The sequence below is a fragment of the Dromiciops gliroides genome, chromosome 1 (genome assembly GCF_019393635.1).
Source record: "Dromiciops gliroides isolate mDroGli1 chromosome 1, mDroGli1.pri, whole genome shotgun sequence".
NCBI classification, from domain to species: Eukaryota; Metazoa; Chordata; class Mammalia; order Microbiotheria; family Microbiotheriidae; genus Dromiciops; species Dromiciops gliroides.
This window is the reverse complement of record NC_057861.1, coordinates 758,517,545-758,540,208: the sequence shown is the minus strand read 5'-3', so window position 1 is coordinate 758,540,208 and position 22,664 is coordinate 758,517,545. Positions and strand designations below refer to the sequence as shown.

Sequence of the window (22,664 nt, the reverse complement as noted above, 5' to 3'; positions counted from 1 at the left end):
TTAGCTGTGTGACCTTGGGCAAATCACTTAACCCTTATTGTCCCACCAAAAAAAGAAAAAGCATAGGCCTGGAATGAGCCAAAGGAATCTCTCAACTCTAGCAGCATCTGTGGAAATTAGTCCAAGCAAAGGGCAGCCAATTTTGCTCTAGGAGCCAATCTCTTGGTAGTCAGAGTACCTAGTACAGCCCATGGCTGACCATGGCAAAACCCCTGCTCTAGAATTCTTAGTGGCTCCCTATTGCCTCTCAGCCTGACATCTGACGCCTCCACAATCTGCCTCACAAGCCTTTCACATCTCTCTATATTCCAGCCAAACCAGCTTATGTGATATTCCTGGATCCTGACCATCTGACCCATGACTCCATGTCTTTGCACAGTCTTTTCCCAGGGGGTGTGATTCTCTCCCTGCTTGTCAAAGACTCTTACAGTCTTCATTTTCCTTTAAGATTCAATTCAATTCCAGAAGGCCTGAACACAACACCTACTCCCTGGCTGTCCCTTCTCAACATTCACATATGTGTATTTACACATGTGTATATATACATGTATCTATACATATCTGTACATACAAGCATACACGCATGCACACATGCCTATGAATGTTTGAAGAGGGAGAGGATATAAAAGTATTATCAGAGCCTTAATTAGGAATTTTGACATTTGGTACAAGCCCCAAAAATCATGCCCCCAGCTAATAGTACAGGTGAGTGGTGGAGTGGTGTGTGTGTGTGTGTGTGTGTGTGTGTGTGTGTGTGTGTGTGTATGTGAGAGAGGTAGGGTCACATACCACCCATACAGAAAATACAGAAATCCTGAGTTGCTAACAAACTATTTCTGGGACAGCACAGAGTGGAAGCTCTCTGAGGGAACAGTCTCATTTTGTTTTTTGTATCCCCATGATAGAGTATAGCACCTGGCACTCAATAAATGTAGGCACTGAATTCTTGGTTAGAGCGGATGTCTCTCAGGAAGGGGGTGCAGTGAGGGATCGGGGAGAAGTTTGGACAATGAAAAGCAAAAGATGCCCATAAAGCTTATTCCATTCATGGATTTCTCTTTGAACTCATTATTCTTCACTTGGAGAAATGCTCTGGCATAGCTGAAACAAAAGGTGACCATGGTAGGGTAATTGGGCAGGGGGGCACTATCTCTCTGTCTGAGCTTAGGGCAGGTTGTCTACAAATCCTGTCAAGGAAAAGAGGAACAGATTTTAATTGTTATCCAGAAGATCATGGGATTAGAGCTAGAAGGGGCAGCAGAGCCATTTAGTTGAACCCTCCCCTATTTAACAAATGAATATTCCTGGGAGTTTTCCTTTTGGGATCTCTTTCAGGAGGTGACCCGTGGATTCTTTCAATTTCTATTTTACCTTTTGCTTCTAGGATATCAGGGCAATTTTCCCTGACAATTTCCTGTAAGATGATATCTAAGTTCTTTCCTTGATCATGGTTTTCAGGTAGTCCAATAATTTTCAAATTATTCTTCCTGGATCTTTTTTCCACGTCAGCAGTTTTTCCAAGAAGATATTTCACATTGCTCTCTATTTTTTTTTTATTCATTTGGATTTGCTTTATTGTGTCTTGGTTTCTCATAAAGTCACTAGCTTCCATTTGTTCAATCCTAATTCTTAGACAATTATTTTCATCAGAGAGCTTTTCCATTTGGCTTTTTAAGCTGTTGACTTTTTTTCTCATGTCTTTCTTGGATCATCCTCATTTCTCTTTCCATTTTTTCCTCTACGTCTCTGACTTTATCTTCAAAGTCTTTTTGAGTGCCTCTATGGCCTGAGACCAATTCATATTTTTCTTGGAAGCTTTGGATGTAGGCGCCCTGATGTGGCTATCCTCTTCTGAGGATACTAAGGAAACTTTCTATGGTCCTCACCTTTCTGCTCACCTTGCCTTTCTTTTACTTGACTTTTAGCTCCTTAAATGGGGGGCACTGTTTCCAGGTTGCACTGTCCCAAGCTTCAGGAGGTCCCAGGTGGTATGATTTAAGGAGGGGCAGGTTCTTCACTCACCTGGCCTGTTCTCTTGTCTGTAGATAACCCCAGGCCAACTTGCTAATTAACCAGACAGCAAAACTTTGTGTGCTGTGGTTGTTAGCTCCAATGAGCCTGTGCCCCCCCCCCCCACACACACACATCCTGGTTCCCAGCAGGGGTAAAAAAACCAAGTTCCACCTCAGCACCAGCAGAGACCCCGTAATCTCCCCTCTGCCAACTGTTCAGCCCTCTCACCAGACCATGAGCTTAGTTCTAGACAACACTGGCACTGCAGCTGATTCAGAGGCTCTGGGGGTCTCCTTCCCAGGCTTAACCTGCCTGGGACTGGATCTGTGTCAGGGTGACTGTGGGGTTGGGCTCCTCTCCTACCTCAGCACAGCAACCCCCACCTTTTGACCTTCTAAGCTGTCTTTTGTTGGAAAATGATCTCAGCACATTCTTCTATGGGTTTTGCTGCTCCAGGAATTGTCCTATGGCATTATTTAGAGGTTTTTTTGAGCAATTGTGTTGTGAGTTTGAGAGTTCATTGCCTTTCCTCTGCTGTCCTTAACAAATGAATAAACTGAGGTCCAGAGAAGTTAGATGACAAGCCCAAGGTCATCCAGAGACTAAGCAACAGGATAATGGGCAGGTTCTCAGGATGATCCACCAAAGTCCCAGCATCGTTGTGTTGGAAGGGACCCCAGAGGTCATCTCTGTCCAACCCAGATCTGGACAAGAGCATGCCTCTGGATGGCTCTAATGGCTGTGGAGTTTTTCTGGATATCAAGCCTAAACCTGTCTCTGCGCAGCTTTCAGACACTGTTGTCCTGCTTTTCCTTAAACAAAGTCGAATCCCTACTCCCATAGCTCTCTTCCTAGAGCCATTCAGGACATCACAGGTCAGAGGATGGCAGAGGCTCTCTCACTGGCAGCCCCAGGCACCATTAGCTCTTTGGACCGAAGCCACCACATTGCTGAAAGAGTATATTTTCGGACGTTGTCTTTTCTTCCAAAGACTGTACTTTCCATTGCCAATACTCTGTATTTAGTCTTGCTCCAGTTCCAATGGGCTTTTTTTCAGGCTGTCCTGAGCATCTGCGTACAATTTAAACCCTGGTTTCTATGGGAATGTACATTTCTAGCTGACTTAACAAACCACTCACATACACAAGGATTTCTGCTACCTCGATTTTGGGTTATGTTCTGCCTTTATCCTCCAGCAGCTCTATCTTTGGAACTTTAGAGCCTGTGGTAACTTCAGAGACTTTCTGGTCCCCCCTTCCCCCACACACTTTACCCTAGTAAAACCCCTGAGTTACTTCCACCCCCCTCACCTCCTACCCAAGAAGATTTCCCAAGTGCTGTCCCCTCATTCCATGCCTACTTGCATTCCCAGCCTCTAATCAGGCCTGCCCTAAGACCCTCTCAATGGTCTTGCTGCCTGCAGCCTCTCCCTTCCTCCCTCACCCAGCTGCTGGATTGCCATCCTCATGCCCAATTCTAATCATGCCGTTCCCCATCTGAAAACATCCAGGGGCTTTTCACTGACAAGGAGTGACATGCAGCTTGCACTCAAATCCTCCCCAGGATAAAGATCTAAGAAAAGAATCCTTGGGCAAAGAAAGGCAGAAGAGAATTTTTTTAAAATTGCAATTCCGGCAATCCTTTGCGGCCCAACAGGTTGTTTTAGAGAATTGTGTTTGTAAGTCAGCCCAGAATAGATTTCCCCATAGAAACCAGGCTCTAAATTTATTGTACACAGATTCCTAAGACAACTGCAGGAGCCTGTGGAGCCCAGAATGCCACTGAAGACCGGGGACTTTCCAGGATTCTTTCAGCCGATCTGACTTCGTGTGTTAGGACATCAAGCAGCTTCCTTGTTCCCCGACGTGCCCTGTACTCTCCCACCTCCTTGTATTTGCACACACTGTCCCTCACGCCTAGAATGCACTTCAACCATGGGTACCTTTCTCTTCCTTCTCCAGGCCCCAGGTCAGGCTTGTGCCTCGTTCTTCATGCCTTCAATGATCTCCCAGCTCACTCTCCCATGGGGTCATTGTAGCCTATTAGAGTGATCTGTGGGCTCATTTCATCCTTCTCCCAGTGCCATCCCCAAAGCACCTACTGTGTGCCTGACCCCAAAGCCTCCGGAGCCTTCTAAGTTGTCACTTTCAAAGGGCTGGGACCTGGCCACCTTTCCTCCTTGTATCCCTGGCCCCTCTTCATCCACAGCAGGTGCTTACTGCATATCTAGGGAGTGGATTTGAAGTTAAGGCCCAAAGAGGTGGAGTGATTCCGCCAGAGCCATGGCCAGGCAGTGGTCATGCTGGGCTGTCTATCAGGAAGTAAGCACTTACTACGTGCCAGGCACTGTGCTGGACTGGGGTGTAAAGACAAAATGAAGGGAGGGAGGACAGGAGCCTTGGGGGTGGGTAACAGAAAGCTAGGAGAAAGTCAGGAGAAGCAAAAAACAAGAAGCTCTATGAGCCGAAGGTGAGGAAGGGGCACACTCTCCACATACAAAGGCCTGGAGATAGGAGACGGCGATAGCCGGAAAAAAGGCAAGAAGGCCAGAGGACTGGCCTGAGCCGCAGGAGGGGTCACAATTAATGTTGTTTTTGTCCTTCATTCACGGAGAGGACCCTAGCAGATGTCCCGACTTGCAGTGAATTGGACTGAAGGGAGGGAGGCCGTGCACGTCACCAGCCTCACTCTCCTCCCGAGCATCTGGGTCCAGTGGCGGGATATTCATCAGGACAATGGCTCTGGGACCTCGGCTTTTTAAGCTAAGACCTTTCGCAGGTCTCGATTTGCCAGAGGCAGCACACACTCAGTGATTAAGGCTAAGTAAGAAAGGAGGCAGAGAAAAGCCTCTTTTACCTAGTGAAGAGAAATTAAATATGGGGTGGGGGACCTCAGGATTTCTGAGGAAGAGAGATACAACTGCTATTTAGTAATTCATAACAAGGCTTTGCAGGTAGACTGAGGACAGGCTATAAAGCCCGATGGAAGAGTTTGTATTTCACCCTGAGAACCAAGGTCTTGACAAGACTTGAGTGGTCTGTTGTCTACCCCTCATTGCCTCCTCTTGAGGCAATAGGGCATTCTGGATAGTATGGTGGCCATGGATGCAGGAAGGCTTGAGTTCCAATCCATCCCTCGGACACCGAGTAGTCATGTGACCCTGGGCAAGTCACTTAGCCTCTGTTTGCCTCAGTTTCTCCAGATGTCGAATGAGGGGGATGCTCAGGAGTGTGCTAGGCCCAATGCTCGGATAACCTTGGACAACCTGTTCCTGGTGAAGCCTAGCCGCTGAGGAGCCCTGAGAAGTAAAGCCTGTTTCCTGGGAGGCTGCAGGGCTCCACTCGCAGCTTTTCTGGGAATCGGCTTCTAGGGGAATTGGGACACTTGGCGGTGCATCAAGTCAGCTTCTCCTGGAAGTGCAGTGTATTCTCCGTCACGCAGGGCTCCGCAGCCACAGTGGTGCAGACCTTTCCACACCGAGCCCATCATTATGGAAACCCATGAGCCCAAAGAGAATGAGAGATCCACATGGCGAGAAGGAGAGTTGGGGAGAGAGAACTTGGCAGAACCGAGAGAGGCTTTATGGACACGGGGGCATCTGAGGAAGGGGGAGAGGCTTTGGGAGAGGAGCAAAGGAGCCTTCCAACAGAAGGGGATGGCTTGCACCCAAGGTAGGAGAGGCCCAGTCAAGGAGGAGGCTCATGGCCTCTTTTGACTAGAATGTCAAAGGGCAATCAAAAAATGATTATTAAAGGCTTGCCACTGTTCAAGGCTCTGGCCAGGGGAGCCCCGGGGATGTCCTTTTCTCACAGAGCTCGAATTTTAAGAGGAGAACAGCATGCATATAAACAGACATGGCTCCAAGGGACTAAAGGGGTGGTTTGTTAGCACCTTCAAGTGGAAAGTGACCACAAAGACTCAACTGGGCTTCTCCAGGAACAGGTTGTCCCAGAGAAGCCGCGTTCCTCTCTCCCCACCCATTCCTCTCTTTAGACAAATCCACCAACCTGGCAGAGAGGCTATCATAGAAGATCAGGCAGAGAGGCAGCCTTGAACCCAGGAAAACATGGGTTCAGATGCTGGGCTTGTGACCAAGACACGTCCTGGCTGTGTGACCCTGGAAAAGTCACCTTCCTTGTTCTCTGGGCTCTGGGCTACTTTCTCTTTAAGACCACAGGTAAAGAGGAGGTGCTAACCTTCAGTGGCAGAGGGCATTTCCTCCTCTCAGAGTTCCCTTTCCCTCCTCACCTGACTGGACAATGGCTCATGAGGGTGAGAATCAATTAACCTGCAATTCCATACAAGCCTTGGCCAGGTCCTTTAAGCTGCCCCTTTGGACAACGCAGAGCTACATGGGGTAGATCAGGCCTTAACAAACTCCATCCACGGCCACGTTCTAGCCCACTGCCTGCTTCTCTCAGTCTGTGAGCTAAGTATGGGCTTTACATATGAAAGCAAAGCTTTACTGTATGTGTGTGTTTGTGGTTTTATATCATCCTTGGCTCCTGGGCCCAGGGGTGCAGGAGGGCCCCAGGACTCTGGGATTAGGTGACGGTACAATGAGGTGGATTCGGAGCTGATGGGATGACTGGGCCCACACGAATGATTAATGGTCTAATGACAACGTGGAAGCACCTTAGGGAAGGTGCTGTGGATCAGCGCCAGGACAATGATGGGAAGGTGCTTGGAGGTAGTGACAGGAGAGACAGAAAGGGAGAAAATCTTAAAAACCCAATAAGACTGTGTGACTCTGGGAAAGTCACTTAACCCTCATTGCCCCACAAAAAAACAACAAACCCCCAAACCCAAGGCGAGCAGGCTTCCTTGGGAGGGAGTAAATGGGTTGAAGCTCACTAGAAGTCTCCAGGTGAGTCTGGGATATTCGGGCTGTGTCAAAATGGGTCCTCAGGTGGAGTCTCCAGTTAAAGGCTGAACCAGACATCCACCGAGACTTGCTATTCAGAACGGATTCTAAAATGGAAATGTTTTTGAGATTTCAAGATTAAGATCATTTTGTGAACACGGCAGATTCTTCAAAGAAGTCATCATGAGTGATGGGGAAAACTACTGCATTCAAAATCACTAACTTGGAATACATACTTTGTATCAGTTTGCCAAAAACAAAACAAATCGGAACCCAAACTCTGAAATCTGTGATTCTCTCACGGCTCTATGTTTATCTTGGTGCCTCCCATGCCCAGCTCAGCATCATCCCCGGAGGAGCCTCATCAACTTCACTGAATCAAATCTTTATCATCATGTGTTCATTTATTTCTTTTACCTGCTTGCTTGTGATACTGTAGGTGAGAAAAACTTTTAAAAAATTTCCTTCTCCATTCGTTGTGTCTCCTTTCATCTCTAAAAACTCCAGATATTTGGTTTTCTTCTTTTGCTTGTAAATGGTCCATCAAAAAGTCGAGCTCCGTTTGACCGGCTGCTTCAGTCGCTCGATCCTTTGCTTTCTTCTCTGCCAGTTTCTTCACTAATCTGATGATTTGTACTTGAGTTGGGTGGATGAATGTTTGTCTCTAGATCTAGATGGAGCTGGCCTGCTTCTGAGGCCTTTTTTTGACTAGCCCCATTCAACTTGGATCGGCCCTGAAGGAGGTATCCGTGTTAGTGGTGATAACAGTAATGGAGACATCATGGGGAATGCAGCTAATGGGAGGGAAGCTGTAACAGTGGGTCAAGCAATGTGAAGCGACATAGTCCCAAAGGCTTGGGGGGCAAAGGAGGGGCCATGGCTCCAACTCATTGTACGTGGCTCTTGTCACACTTGGTGGTCAAGCCCCTACAAGCTTCCTGCTTCTTTTTCCCTGCAAAAGGCACTCAGTCAGCCCACGCCCCATCTCTGTAGCTCTGCATGGGCCATTGTCCATGCTTGGCTTAAGCCCCACTTCCTGCAGGAAGTCTTTCTCCATTGGCTCTCCCCCCAATAACTTTGTACAAACTTTGTATGTGCAGTCCTTGGGGCATATTAGTTTCCTAAACAATGCAAGCTTCCTGAGAACAGGGCTACCTCATTGTGGATTTTGTGTCTCCGGTACCTGGTATAGTGCTTGGCACATAGTAGGTGCAGAGGAAATGTTCTTTGAATGAATACTAAGAATAACTCAATGGCAACATGTAACCAATGGAGAATTACCCATGAGAAACTGGGCAAAGGTGGCATCAGAGAGGTGTATGACCAGGAAAGGAGGAGACAGGCAGCTGGCGTGCTCCTTTGGTAGCCATACAATGTCATGAGAGCCAAAGGACATACAGAGCACCTCCCCCTATGGGAAGCCTTTATGAGAGAGAGAGAGCATGGACAGAGGTTGTACAGAGGGGCTGCGATCTGCATCAGTGGAGGGAATGATCGCATAGGAGGGCTCGTGGCTCCATCAAGGTATCCAAGACTACACAAAGGAGAGGGCGTTGCCAATGTGCTCCTGACCCTCTCCAGAGGGCAGTGGGCCCCGATTCTAGAAGACTAACACCGGGTTTTAGATAGAACTATCCCCAGGGTGAGGAAGTTTAGACAATCACACAACTTTAGCTAGATGGAAGATTTTGGGGGAGAGGGTGAGTCTGAACCTGTGACCCCATTGACGTTGAGAACTCCTGATGAGGGCACTCCCTTTACCAAGGCCAATCAGCAACTGTTCCATAGCTTAGTATCTTAAAAAGACAATTGCTTCCAGGGTGCTCAGAGGCAGCTATGGTGGCCGATGGGAAGTGCCCTGGGTCTGCAGCCAAGTAGACATGAATTCAAATCTATGTGACCTTGAGGCATCTGCCTCATCTGTAAAAGGGAGATAATGTTGGCAGTACATACCTCCCAGGTTGTTGGTAGGATAAAATGAGGTAGTTGGAGAGTGTTTTGCAAACCTTAAAATGTTATATAAATGTGAGCTCTTATGATTATTAGATAGGGAGCTGGGGCACTGACAGGTTAAGTGTCTTGCCTATGGTCACATAGCTAGTATGTGTCAGAGGCAGGATTTGAATCCAGGCCTTCCTGACCCCAAAGCTGGCTCACTAAACCATACTGCCTGAAACATCCCTTAAGAATGTCTCATTCATGGGGTCATACAAAAAATGACAAGTGGAAGGGACTGTCTGTAACAAAGAAAACCCTGGTCTCTATGTTATAGAACAGGAAACTGAGTTTCAGAGGGAAAAATGATTTGTCCAAGTTTACCCAGTCAACCAATGACAGAGCCAGCTCTTCTGAGTGGCTTGACCCCTTTGGAAGGAACTCCCTGTGCAGACAGAGGCCTGGCATGGGTGCCACTGTAAAAGGGTAAGGTGGCATTCTGGCATAGGAGCCTGAATCTATAGTCTCTCTAGAGAGTCTCTCTAGTGAGTGTGACCAAGGTGAATGAGTCTCCAGGTTCTCGGTGGCTTCTCCCAGTGGACTGTTACACTCAGTTCTCAGTCCATAACTGCTGTGACCTCAAGGTGTCTCTCTTCCCAAGCAGTTCTGCTTGGACAAGCAGCTGGCCTCTCGCCTGACCCTCTCCACCTCAGTGGTTTCATCATCTGTCATTCTATGGGCTGCAGCAAACTTCCTGCTGCCAGGAATGCCTGGCAAACAGGCATCAACAAATGCAAGGTTTCACTCAACATGTCCTCGTAGGTTTCCAGCTGATGGTATTTCCTGCCTTTCTGGAATTCCCCGGAACCTAAGCCCTCCCGGCCCTACCCACCCCCACCTCCACCAGCAGGGTGAAGACCGCAGGGGGTTCCCTCATCCTCTCATACAGACACCAGCGGGAGCAGCAGGAGCAGGGTGAGCTCTCACTTTCCTCCTTTAGCAATAACTGGTCTATTCTCCGCTTTGAGAGCTGGCCGGACATTTTTCTCCAAAGCATCCACACATCATGGGAGAAATATTGGGCTGAGTGAGGCCCAGCCAAGCATTACAGATAAGCACCTGGAAGAGATGCCCTCGTGATTCCACTCACATCAACACCCCTCTGAAGAGGCCACCTGCCAGCCAGAGGCTTGTCACACGCCCTCCAAATTGTCTCTCTGTGCATGTGCAAAAGCCCGCTGCCTTATCTCTGTTCTCATGCTGTCTGGCATTTATCTTGAGCGGCACACCGGGGAGCTCTCCAGGGAAAAGCGCCCAGGCTCCAGGGGCTGACTTCAGCAGGGCACCCAAAGGGTGCCCCCAAGCTGGGGCTGGGAACTCAAAAAGGACGGACAGGGACTCCGATGCCCTGTCTCCTTCTTCCCCTTTGACAATTAATTATCCCTCCCATCCTCATCCCCAAACAAGTTAAGGACACTCAGCAGCAATTATCAGTCACTCAGAAGTAACGGAGTAAGATTAAATTCTGAATCCAGAAAATGCTTTGCTTGAGTCTGCTCCAAGCTCTGCTCTACACAAAAGTGATTTCTTCTCCTTAAAATAACAGAAACATAGACCTGGGATTCCTGCCTTCCTTCTTCCTTCCTCCCTCCCTCCCTCCCTTCCTCCTTCCCCACCCTTAAATAGCTAGTACTTGAAGCCAGCTTCAGGCTCCTCTGAGGGAGGGAGGCAGGGCTCTCTGGACAGCAAGATGCTGCTGCATTAGTGACTCCATCACACTTCATCCATCCTCAGATTGGCCCATGTTGAACCGTGTAGCCACTGTTAGCCCAAGCCAAGGGATAACTGATTTCCCGTGGCTTCACACTGTCAGATCCTTCCTCCTTCTCATCCTTCCGCCCATCTCTGCCCTGCTCCCAGTTGTCAATCAGCCTCCTCGTTGAGTCACTCACTCAGACTTGTCACGTTTCTAGCCTGTCTGGCGTCTATTTTTAAGGTCCCTCCCAAGTGTCTCCGAAATCTTTCCATTTCCAGGTGATGGTGGGAGGCCCCTCAGGACTCGCACATGAACTCACATTCTCTTCCCATGAGACAGTTTCTCAGAGCTCAGGTTTCTCTTATTATATGGATCTGGAGTCACAGAATCCAAGTGTTAAGAGGTGCCCTGAGGGCATCCGAACCCACCCATCTGGGCCAAAGGAGACTCCTGCTCCTTTCCCTCCCACTGTGGGACAACTCTCATTATGAGCAAGTTCTTTCGGACATAGAGGAAGCAGAACTTGGCCTCTCCACCCCTCCTCCTCCCGCAGTGCTCCAGGTCCTGCCTTCTGGGGACCAAGCCCCCAAAGAGCCCAGGCTCTCTGGCTGCACTTTCTACTGTCATTCTTGGTACCACCCCCGCCCCCTTGCATAGTACTGCCTCCCTCCTCATTTGAGCTCAGCATTTTCTCCTTCTGCATCTAAGTAAAAATTTTCACAATTTTCACAATTTCACAATTAAATTCTGGGATTTTTAAGCTGGGGTCTAAGGACTTCTTTACAAAATTCTGATAACTCTATTCTATTTTAAGTGATTTCCTTTGTAATTCTATGCATATGACTCTGTGTGTTTAAAAGCAAGATTCTGGGAAGGGCTCCCAAGGTGCCAGCCCCAGGCTGACTGCCCAAGGGGCCCCTGGAACAAAGAGACTAAGGATTCCTGCTCTAAAGTCTCCATCGGTTTTCTCTCATTCACCTAATTTTCCTCATCTCTCACTAGCCAACTCTAGTCTATCCCCTTCCTCAACTCCATTTCCAATGTTTTAAAATGTCCTTTAAAAAGCTTTATCTTTCAAACCATGTCCTTGCCCCCACCCCTACCCCAGGGACCCTTTTCTCCCCCCAGAAAACCTCCCAGCTCCCACAATATGCATACATCTTAGAGTAACCAGTTATCCAGTCTCATTTCCCCCTCAGCGGTCCATGAGGCAGTTACACAAAATCCTGCTTAGACTGAGGACAGAGGGACCTAGGCTTCCCTCAGGGCAGGAACTCTGCCTTGCTTAATTGGTGTCACAGTGCTGGCATGTGCTCAGCTTATCATCAGCAAACAGGAGGGGCCTGCTCTTTGTAAGGCCCAGACATGGGCCAGTGCCTCACACCCCTAGCCCCAGCCCGTCATTGTACACCTAGAAATTGCTTTGGATGCTGAATGTGTGCACCACATCAGGTCACACACAATCTCAGCAGAGACTTATAGAGCTTACACAATTCATAGAACTTTTGTATCCAGACCCAAGTCCCAACTATCTGAAATTTGTGTATTGGAAATAGTAAATTCCAGGTGATTTTATACAAATTCCTTTCAATTACAGTGAACTGAGAAAGGTTAAGATGACAATTCAGAAAACTGACCTGCTAGGAATTCAGGTGCCTGCTTCCTCCCTCACTACCGGGGACACTGCGCTCAATTCAGAAAAGAGCTTTTGGCAAAGGTGCCCAGGATTTGCAGGCAATGTCTCCAGGCACAGGGATCTTTTCCATCCCCTGGACCTTATACTAGACTCCCCAGGGCTCACCCCTAATTGGCTCTCATTCTCAGGGGTAGTCACTTCTGCCCCATGTCTTTGAAAGTGTGTATTTAAACTCCCAAGGAAACTCAACTAAAAACTGCTTTTAACACAAATTCTATAAAACAGCCACACAATTAATAGTACAATGATTTCTATATTGATATATCATATAATAATATAATATAATAATAGCTAATATTTATATAGTGCTTTAAGGTGGGCATAACACTTGACATGTTATCTCATTTTGATTCTCACAGCAACTCCGTGTAGTAGGTAATAATATGGTTCTAACTTTACGGAGGAGGAAACTGAGGCTTAACTACTGAGTGGTTAAGTGATTTGGCCAGGGTCACACAGCTAGTGAATACCTGAAACAGGATTTGAACTCAGCTTCCAGGTCTAACACTATGAGACCTGACTGCCCCCCATACAGGTAGATCCCTCCTTACCCCTTTCTACATTCTTTTGCTGTCAGAGTTTTGGCAGACAGAACAGAGGGAGTTGGTGCTCCTTCTCCTGCCTGAGAAGGTGGGATCCTCTGTGATCCATGTAAGTTAACGCAATTATCCTGACCCAAACATTTTCATCCACACCTCATGACTTCCTCCTGAGGCTGCTATTGAAACAGCTCAGTCAATCTCTCCACCCCTACCCCCTTCACACAGAGCATTTCCAGAAGGAATTGGGATGAATATAGAAAAACAAAGCATTTGCCAGCATTTCTCTATTGCTGAGACTCACAGGATGTATATTGAAAATACTTACGCTCCACAAAGTAGGAACTGGCATCAATCTTCCAGATGATCTGGCCCCGGTGAGAACCACTGACTCCACGGTTCTTGTAGTCCAGGAAGTTTTCAGACAAGACCTCATCTGTGTTCCCAGGAAGGGAGGGAGGGAGAGAGAGAGAGAGAGAGAGAGAGAGAGAGAGGGAGGTCAGAAGCACATTCAGAAAAGACCAATGTACAACGATGCGAAGGCAGCTTAGGTTTACTGGAAAGGCTTCACCTGTTCATTTACAAGACTGTCCACTGACTTGGATGGTGAGGGTGTTACACCTATAAGCCTCCTGTGTTCTATCCAAACAGGAAAAATAATAATGATGATAACAAGCATTTATGTGGCACATTAAGGTTTACAAAACACTTTATAAATATTCTCTCATTTGATTTTCACAACAATCCTGGGAGGCAGGTGCTAGTATTATCTCTATCTTACAAATGAGGGAGGTAATGAGGCACCCAGGTTAAGTGACTTACCTAGTGCCACACAGTGGTAAGTGTTTGAAGCAAGGTTGAACACGGCTCCTCCTTACTCCAAGGCTAATACTATGTCACATAGCTGCTTTGCCTAGATTCTCTAGCCTTAATTTCCACATATGTAAAATAAGGGTGATAAGGATAGAGAGAGGGACTGGACCTTTGGTTTCATTGATAAAGGCAAACCCCAGGTGAGGAAATTCCCCCTCCCAATGCAGGTGTGCAGTGTATCTGCAGTTAATATCTTAGAGAAATGAACGAATGGGAAGTGAGCAGAACCAGGAGACCAATTTCTACAGGAACAGTAATATTGTAAAGAGAACCAACTTTGAAAGATGCAGTAACTGATCAACACAGTGACCTACCACAGTTCCAAAGAACTCATGATGAAGCAGGATTGCCCACCTTCAGAGAAAGCTGATGGACTCGGAGTACAGACTGAAGCTTTGAATCTCAATCTCTCTCTCTCTCTCTCTCTCTCTCTCTCTCTCTCTCTCTCTCTCTCTCTCTCTCTCTCTCTCTCCCCTTTCCCTTCTTTTTCTTTCTCTCTCTCTTCCCTCCTCTCCTCATTTGTTTTTTGCGACATGGCTAATGTGAGGATTTGTTTTGCCCAGCTATACCTCTTTGTAATGACTTTTGCTTTTCTTGCCTTCTCAATGGATGGGGAGGGGAGAGGAGGGAGAGAATTTGGATCTGAGAATAAAAGAAATTGAATTTTATAAAACCTTATGGTCTAAGAGAGTTATTCAGAGTACTAAGAGATCAAGTGATTTGTCCAGGGTCACACAGCCAGGATGTGTCAGGCGCTGGACCTGAATCCAGGTCGGTCTGACTCTGCCAGAGATAGGATGATGGTAGTGGCATTACAGCCCCATACTAAGGTATTGTGGAGAAAGTGCTTTGGAAGTAGTGAGCATTCTGTAGACAGGGGCTGTTACTGGGATAGCCTGGGAATAGAAGATGGCCTTGCAAAATCGCTTCTGTCTCCAGCATGAACAGAAAGGGACTCAGAGCTGAGTCTCCTCATGAACTGCTCCCCCAAGAGGATCAGGTGTGCTCTCCCAGTCCCCATTTCTTGTAGAAATCTTCCTCCCTCAAGCTTATTTATTTTTTAATTTGCAGAGCAAGCCATTAAAAACCAATTACAGAGGCTCCATTACTAATGAAAATCGTACTTCCAGGAAATCTCAATCTGCTGCCTCCCCACACCTCTGCCTAAGGCAGGAGGGGCAGCTTGGAGGGGGTGAGCTAAGTAGAGCAAGCTTTCCAGGGACAAGCCTTCTGAGGACTAACCTCAGAGGGCCGCTCATGGGCACTGGAAGGAACAGGGCAAGAGGCATAAGGTCGGAGTTGGACTCCATTGATTATTTCAGAATTTCTTTTGCAAGACAGTGTAGACATAACCATGTGTTATACACCCAGGGAGGAGAAACAATATTCAATTAGTGTCTCTTAAATATGTAGCAGGAACAAGGTGATGGGTTGGAAAGAGGCGTACGAAGACATACACATACATGCACACCCTTCCCTTGGGGGGGGGGCGAGGAGCACAACATGGACACAGAGAACAAAACAAAGAGAAATTTGGGATGGTCAAGGGTTGGGGGAGGGGGAGAGGGTGATTTTGAGGCCAAGCCCTGGAGGAAGAGAGGATTCTGGGAGATGAACATGAGGAAGGCGGCCGTCCTGGGCCCAAGGAAGAGCCCAAGGATCCAAGAAAAGAGTCGCAGTGAAGTTCTCCTTGATGCAGCTGCTCAGGACGTCCGAGTGGCAAGGACTGACACAGCGAGCATTTCCCGGGCACTCTATGGAGGTTATCTCCCTGGGTCCTCACAACAACCCTGGGTGGAGGTGGGGGCTGTTATTATCCCCATTTTACAGATGAAGAAACTCTGGCAGACAGAGGTGAAGTGACTTGCCCCAGGTCACCCAGCTAGGAAGTGTCAAGTGTCTGAGGTCGGATTTGAACTCAGGTCCTCCTGACTCCAGGGCCGGTGCTCTATCCACTGCAGCACCTAGCTGCCGGGCTTTATTTATTTCATTTCATCCGAACAACTCTAGGAGGTAGATGCTATTATTTCCCCCATTTTGCAATGGAGGAAACTAAGGCAGATAGAATTTAGATGACTTGCTGAGGGTCACATAGCTAGTAAGTAGCTGAAGTTGCATTTGAATTCAGGTCCTCCTGATTCCAAGTCAGTGCAGTTATATTCACTACCCTACCTGACTCTGAATTTGTGAATAAAGAGAACATAACATCAGCAGACTTCAAAATGTATTTTAAAACAATGATTATGAGAACTCACCAGTATTAGTTAAAAAGGAAAAAAAAGTTGATGAATAGAATACAATAGATAAACAAAATACTGAAACAGTAAGAAGCAGAAACCCAGTGTTTTTCTATGTTACAAGAAAGGGTTCTATCTGGAGGGGTTAGGAGTGTGTGTGTGTGTGTGTGTGTGTGTGTGTGTGTGTGTGAGTGTGTGTGTGTGTGTGTGTGTGTGTGTGTTTAAGTCAGGATTGGTTAAATTGGCAAAAGCCATCAACAATCCCACTGTTGGAGGATGCCCAACACAAGGAAGCCAAGGATGACAAGACGTGTGGCACTGACCTAGGGGACTATGCCAGGAGTGCTGACATTCAGCGTGAGCTGAGGTTCCAAAGAGCAGTCCAAGACAAGAAGGAAGGGCTCTGTCCACTGCTGGAGGTGGATGGGACAGTGAATGCTGCCAATGGAGAGAAAGTGTAGCTGCTGGATTCTTCAGTATCCACTTTGTTGGCCAAGAAGGCTGGCACACAGGGAACGGATCCACCAGAGAAGCAGGAAGTTCATAAGAGAGCAGTTATCTTTGACAAATTCAAGTCAAGATGCCCAGACGGAAGGTCCCCTTAGACGCTTGTCTGTTCATGTGGGCACATGTGATGGGTGAGTGACCCTTGGTGATTCTGTGAACACCACAGGACACAGCAGAGGCAGCCCTTCATCAGAGGGTGAAGAGTCAGTCCATTCTCAGAAGGGGGAGAGAATGTCATCTGTATGTTACAGGTGGGCAAGGTCAGTCTCATCTCCAGGAAAAATTCCAGAGCGTGTCATTAACGGGATGATCAGTGGAGAAAAACAAGACAGGAAGTGATAGCCTTATCAGGTCATGTCAGACCAACCTGATTTCCTTTTTGGCCAGGGTTGCTAGGCTGTTGGCATGGAGGTGGGTATGGATGAAGTTTTCCTCAATGTTAGAAAAGCATTGAATAAAGTAGCTATTCCTGGAGCCCCAGTCAGATGGTGTCACAGTGTACAGAGCACTGGGCCAGAGTGAGGAAGACCTGAGTTCAAATCCAGCTTCAGACATTTCTAGCTGTGTGACCCTAGACAAGTCATTTTACCTGTGTTTGCCTCAGTTTCTTCATCCATAAAATAAGGATAATAATGGCAGCAGCTACTTCACAGTGTTATCATGAAGATAATACAAAATCATATTTGTGGGGCAGCTAGGTGGCGCAGTGGATAGAGCACCGGCCCTGGAGTCAGGAGTACCTGAGTTCAAATCTGGCCTCAGATACTTAATACTTACTAGCTGTGTGACCCTGGGCAAGTCACTTAACCCCAATTGCCTCATTAAAAAAAAAACAAAACTAAAAATCATATTTATAAAGTGCTTTGCATAATGCCAGCACATAGTAGGTGCTTAATGAATGCTTATCTCTTTCCTTCCATTTGGTGGATTAAGAGGGCAGGGAGCAGCCACCACAGTGACACAGGTAGATCTGAAATGGGTTGAAAATGTGATGCCAATGTAGAAGGAGGTCGTTAGGGAGGGCCTCCAGGAATCTGTGCATAGGTTGGTGCTGGTGACTTGGACAAAAGCAGAAGCAGCATCTTACTCCATCTGTAGATGACACAGAGCTGGGAGGGGCAGCTAGCATACTGCACGAGGGGATCCCCAAGACCTCAACAGGATAGAAAGTTGCACTAGATCTAAAAAGCTGAAATTTAGTAGGAATAAGTGAAACCTCTTGCCTTTGGCTTCTAGAAATGAACATCCCAAGCAGAAGAAGCCGAGGGAGGCAGGATTAGAAAGCATTTTGTCTGGAAAAGTTTGAAGGGTTCAGGCAACAGAAACCCACATCTTAATCAGATGTGTGATCTGGCAATCATGAAAGCTAACGGCCCCCACCCCCAGGGCCCGCTAAGAGAAGCACCGAGCATGGGCCTAGCCAGTCCCAGAGAACTCAGTCCCTTAGTGCTCTATCCCCCAGTGCTCTGCTGCCCTCGGGGGGTGCCCAGCCTCAGGGATGCCCAGCCTTGAGGATATCCAGCAGCAGTGATGCCCAGCCTCAGGGATGCCCAGCCTAAGAAGAGCATTCAGTTCTGGGTGCCACATTCTTCAGGACACTGATAAGCTAGAGAGTGTCCATGGGGTGGTGTGAAGAGACCGTTTGGGGGAAAGGCCTCTAGTCCATTCTATATTAGAATCCCCTGAGAGAACTGGGGGTGTTTAGATGAGAGAGGTCAAGTGCAAGCTGAGGTCAGTTCAGCAATCTGGCTTCCCAACAACCTGATTAATGAGGTAAATGCCTGCTGTGTTCAGGTCACTGTGTTAGTGTTAGGTGCTGAGGCCACCTAGACAAAAACCACAAATAGTTCCTGCCCTCAAAGGGTTTGCTCTCTAGGGAGGAGCTGCAACTGGGCATTCGGTGAGCTTATGTGATTAGACTCTTCTTGGGACTTCATCCCCCCTCGATCAGCCTCCTGACTGGCCTCAGTGCTTACCAGTCCCCTCCACCCTCCACCCCAACCATCCTCCACACAGACGACAAATTCATATTCCTAAGACACAGCTCCAGCTAAGCACTGCCTCGCCCAGGAGGCTCCCTATTGCTTCTGTCATGTAGCACCCGTCACAGCGAATGTCCCCTCTCTGTGTTTGTCTGTCTCTCTCCTCTGTTTCTGTCTCTCTCTCTGCCTCTCTGCTCTGTCTCCGTCTCCTCTGTCTCTCTGTGTTTGTCTGTCTGTCTCTCTGCTCTGTCTCTGTCTCCTCTCTGTCTCTCTGTCTTTCTGTGTCTGTCTGTCTCTCCTGTTTCTTTCTGTCTCTCTGTTCTGTCTCCATCTCTGTCTGTCTCTCTGCTCTGTCTCTCTGCTCTGTCTCCTCTCTGTCTCTCTGTCTTTCTGTGTCTGTCTGTCTCTCCTGTTTCTGTCTGTCTCTCTGCTGTCTCTGTCTGTCTCTCCTGTTTCTGTCTGTCTCTCTGTTCTGTCTTTGTCTCTGTCTCCTCTCTCTGTCTCTCTGTGTCTGTCTGTCTCTCCTCTGTTTCTGTCTCTCTGTTCTTTGTCTCCTCTCTCTTTCTTTCTGTCTCTCTGTTCTGTCTCTGTCTGTCTGTCTCTGTCTGTCTGTTTCTCTGACTCTCTCCCCTGATCTCTTCTTCCCATGTGCTCAGAATTACATCCCAAGCCTCTGTACCTTTGCAAAGGCCCTGCATCTTACCCCTAACCCTTGGGATCTCTGACTCCCTTGGAGACTACGCCAGTATATGGTCTTCCAAGCTTTTTCCATTAAAATCACTTTGCTAGGTGTAGCAGTGGATAGATCTAAGTTCAAATCTAACCTCAGGCACTTAACAACTGTGTGACTCTGGTCAAGTCCCTTAAGGTCTGTCTGCCTCAATTTCCTCAATTAAAATGGAGACAATAGAACCTCCCTCCCTGGATTATTGTGAGAATCAAATGAGATGATGATTGTAAAGCCCTTGGCATGGTTGGTGCCTAATAAATGATCGCCTCTTCTCTTATATAATGTGTGTTTGCTTACATTGTCCTGCTCCTGCTAGAAGTAAACTCTCTGAGGGCAGAGACCGTTTATCTCATTTTTGTCTTTTGTCTCTCTAGTGTCTGGAATTTCACTGGTGCCTAATAAATGCTTATAAAGCAGATGAATGAACGTTAACACTCAACGTCACTGGCTCGGGTCGACTCTCTGCCTGGCCAGTTCTATGGGGTTATTTAATAGCCCCGCCCCGTGGGGCACTGGACTCCTCCCTCCGCGGCGGGCAGGGGAAGGTTACTGTGGAAGGAGGACCCAAGGTTTCAGCCGGCGGGCTAAGCCGGAAGCTCACATCCGATGGAGGAGCTCAGGTCACCTTCTCAGAGAAGACCTTTCAGAAGGTATGGCCAGCCTCATGACTCAGTTGTACCTTCTGGTCGGGTCTTGACAAAGAACTCGGAAACAGCATCTCACCAAGTAGTCTTCTTGTGGCCGGCCCAGCTAGAGACAAGGCTGTGAGGTTTACGTGAGCCCTACAACAGCTTTTGGAGACAGGGGCTGTCACCATCTTGCAGTTGAGGAAACTGAGGTACAGAAAGGTTGGGTGACTGGTCCATGGCTACAAAGAGGCAGGATTCGAACCCAGGGCTAGCCCAGCTCTGGGGCCGGGACTTGATCCATTTCTCTATCCAGTATTCAGCTGCTTCTCAAAAACCCCATTTCCCCGGCCAACGGTAATAACTGTTTGTATCCCTCGGAAATTCGCTTGTTTTCAAACTACGTCTGCCTTGAGATTCTCTGAGCGCACGCATGTGTGCTCGTGTGTACGTGAGCTTGCTTGTCACACTGTTTGGGTTACTCAGCCGTTTGCATAATCGGCCTTCTGCAGCGATTGCTTCTTTTCTGGAAAAAACAAAAAAGCCAGGCTGCTTTGCAGGCTGCCCGCAGTCCCCAGCACGCTGCAGAGACGCGTCAAAGGCGGCTCCGTGCCCGCCAGCCTGCCCGCAGGCTGCCAAGCTGGCTGGATGACCATCCCTACGCCAGTCTCTGGACTTTCCCCGCTGGTCTGGAGCGGGGCTGGGACCTTCGCTGGACGCCTCCGAGTTTCCGTGGGACAGAAGGGCTCTCTCGCAGAGACACAAAACCTTTCAAAGAACAGGGCACAGTGCTTTCCCCTGGCCTGGCTTCTGGGGGCCGAGGTCGGCAGTGGGCAGAGCATCCTCATCTCTAACAAAGGACTGCTAAGCAGAGCATCTCTGTCGGTAAAGCCCTATCCCAGAAGACCCCAGAAGTGGGGCAGTTACCAGGGAACTCAGAGGCCAAGAAGAGGCTTCCCCTACCCCCTCAACTGTAGCGCCCAATCTGGACGTCTGGAACTTCAAGCGGCTTGGTGCAAGCAGCGGCTCCTTGCTCTTCCTCCTCTCCAAGGGGCCCTCGGGGGCTGGGGAATGGGCCTCTTTGACAAGAGGTAGCTCAGAAAGTGGGCCAGACCTGCATTGTCCAAGAACCAGCCCAGCCAGGTGCTGAGAGGCTCATCCCCAGGGTGGCCACTGGAGACTTGAATCTGATGGAAACTGGGGTTCAAATCCCACTTGTTCCTTACTGCTTCTATGACCTTGAGTAAGCCACCTAACTTCTCCGTCTGTAAATTGAGGTCAGTGCCTACCTGAATGCCCTCTGAGGTCTTTCCAGATCACAATCTGCCACCAGAGGGCGCTGGCTTTGGGACAGCTAGGGTCAGATTGGGGCAGTTACCATGGGGTGGGGAAGAAATAAATGTTGTCTCTTGAGGGATTCTATTAGACAAGCCACAGAAACATGGGCATGTCAAATTCTGACTCATTTAGGGTCATGAAGCTCATTTAAAACAATATAGGATGAGGGGCAGCTAGGTGGCACAATGGATAAAGCACCTGCCCTGGAGTCAGGAGGACCTGAGTTCAAATCTGGCCTCAGACACTTAACACTTACTAGCTGTGTGACCCTGGATAAGTCACTTAACCCCAATTACCTCACCAAATAAATAAATAAACAAATATCATTAAAACAATATAGGATGAGCCGGGTGAAAGGTGAGCTGGAAAGACCTCAGAGGTAATCAAGTCCAAACCTCCCATATCAAAGATGAGGAAACCAAGGCTGCAATTGGGAAGCGACTTGTTCAATGCCAGTCAATCTGCATTTATTAAGCACCAACTGTATGTTGGACACTGTGCTAAGCACCTGGAATACCAAGAAAGGCAAACCATGATTCCTGCCTTCAGGAAGCTCCCATTCTAAGGGGGAGATGACATGAAGACAATATGCACATATTCATATTGAAGCTCTATGTCACAAGGAAGGTGCTAGAATTCAGAAGGACTGGGAAAGGGCTCTGCTGGTTGGAGGAATCTGAGTGACCTGAGCCAGACGGACGCCCCAGAGAACCAATGACAGGGTGGTTATGGCTCCAGAGCTGGACATCAGTGGGAGTGGGAGGAGTTATAGGAAGGATGAGGTGAGGATGGCTTGGAGAGAAATTTGGCTGGAGTCTGCCTTGCATTACAGGCCATGAGAGGCACTCATGGATTCTGGGCTGGACAGGAGAGCAACGTGGCACATGAGGAGAAGATGGGGTGTGCTGGAGTCAGCTTTACCCGGCTTGGGAGTGCCAAGCGGTAAGTTTTCCTTGGGAACATTTTCACCTCAAAAATCAGCAAATGATACAATTCAGGGCTCAACTTATTAAGTACACTTTTTGGTAGAGTTGGTTATTAAACATTTCCCAGCAGACCGATGGCTTGCCTGTTCTCCCTGTATGTATTGTCACTCACTCATGAAATTTGGATTGATCTGGATAATGGCCCCTGCCTCTGATGAAGACACTGTGTCATAGATTCACGGACCAAGACAGAGAAGAGATCTCAGAGGCACTGAGTGCAACCCAGCTTAGCACAGGGCTTGTTGCTTCATGGCTTCCCTTCACTCTTTACCTGTGAGGTCCAGGAAGGGAAGTGACTTGCCCAAGGTCATATATAAGAAGTGGGATTCGAATTCAGGTCTTCTGACTCCAGGCCCAGGGGCCTTCCCAGGACCTTTCCTCTCACAGAGCACAGCTGTGACTGATGCCAATTCTCCAACACTATTCTGATGCTTCCAGATCCTCCCCCTGGGGAGCTTTGACATGGGGCTGGTCTCCTCAGACCAAGGGGTTCCAGAGAGAAACAGGGAAGGCCCTTGGTCACAGGGCTGGTCCATGTGGGGACGGGGGTGGGAGGTGGAGGGCAGGACAGTCAGCACTCCT

General features: G+C 48.2%; 1 protein-coding gene across 6 annotated transcripts in view; it reads right to left on the bottom strand.

Annotated features, from left to right (window-relative positions):
- The window catches only part of HECW1 (HECT, C2 and WW domain containing E3 ubiquitin protein ligase 1), a 283,331-nt gene that overhangs the window by 115,081 nt on the left and 145,586 nt on the right, over positions 1–22,664 (bottom strand). For all 6 annotated transcript variants that reach the window (XM_043963546.1, XM_043963531.1, XM_043963566.1 and 3 more), the window contains one exon: positions 13,132–13,239. In XM_043963546.1, the coding sequence (XP_043819481.1) occupies positions 13,132–13,239 (108 nt within the window). The remainder of the gene's footprint in view (positions 1–13,131; positions 13,240–22,664) is intronic.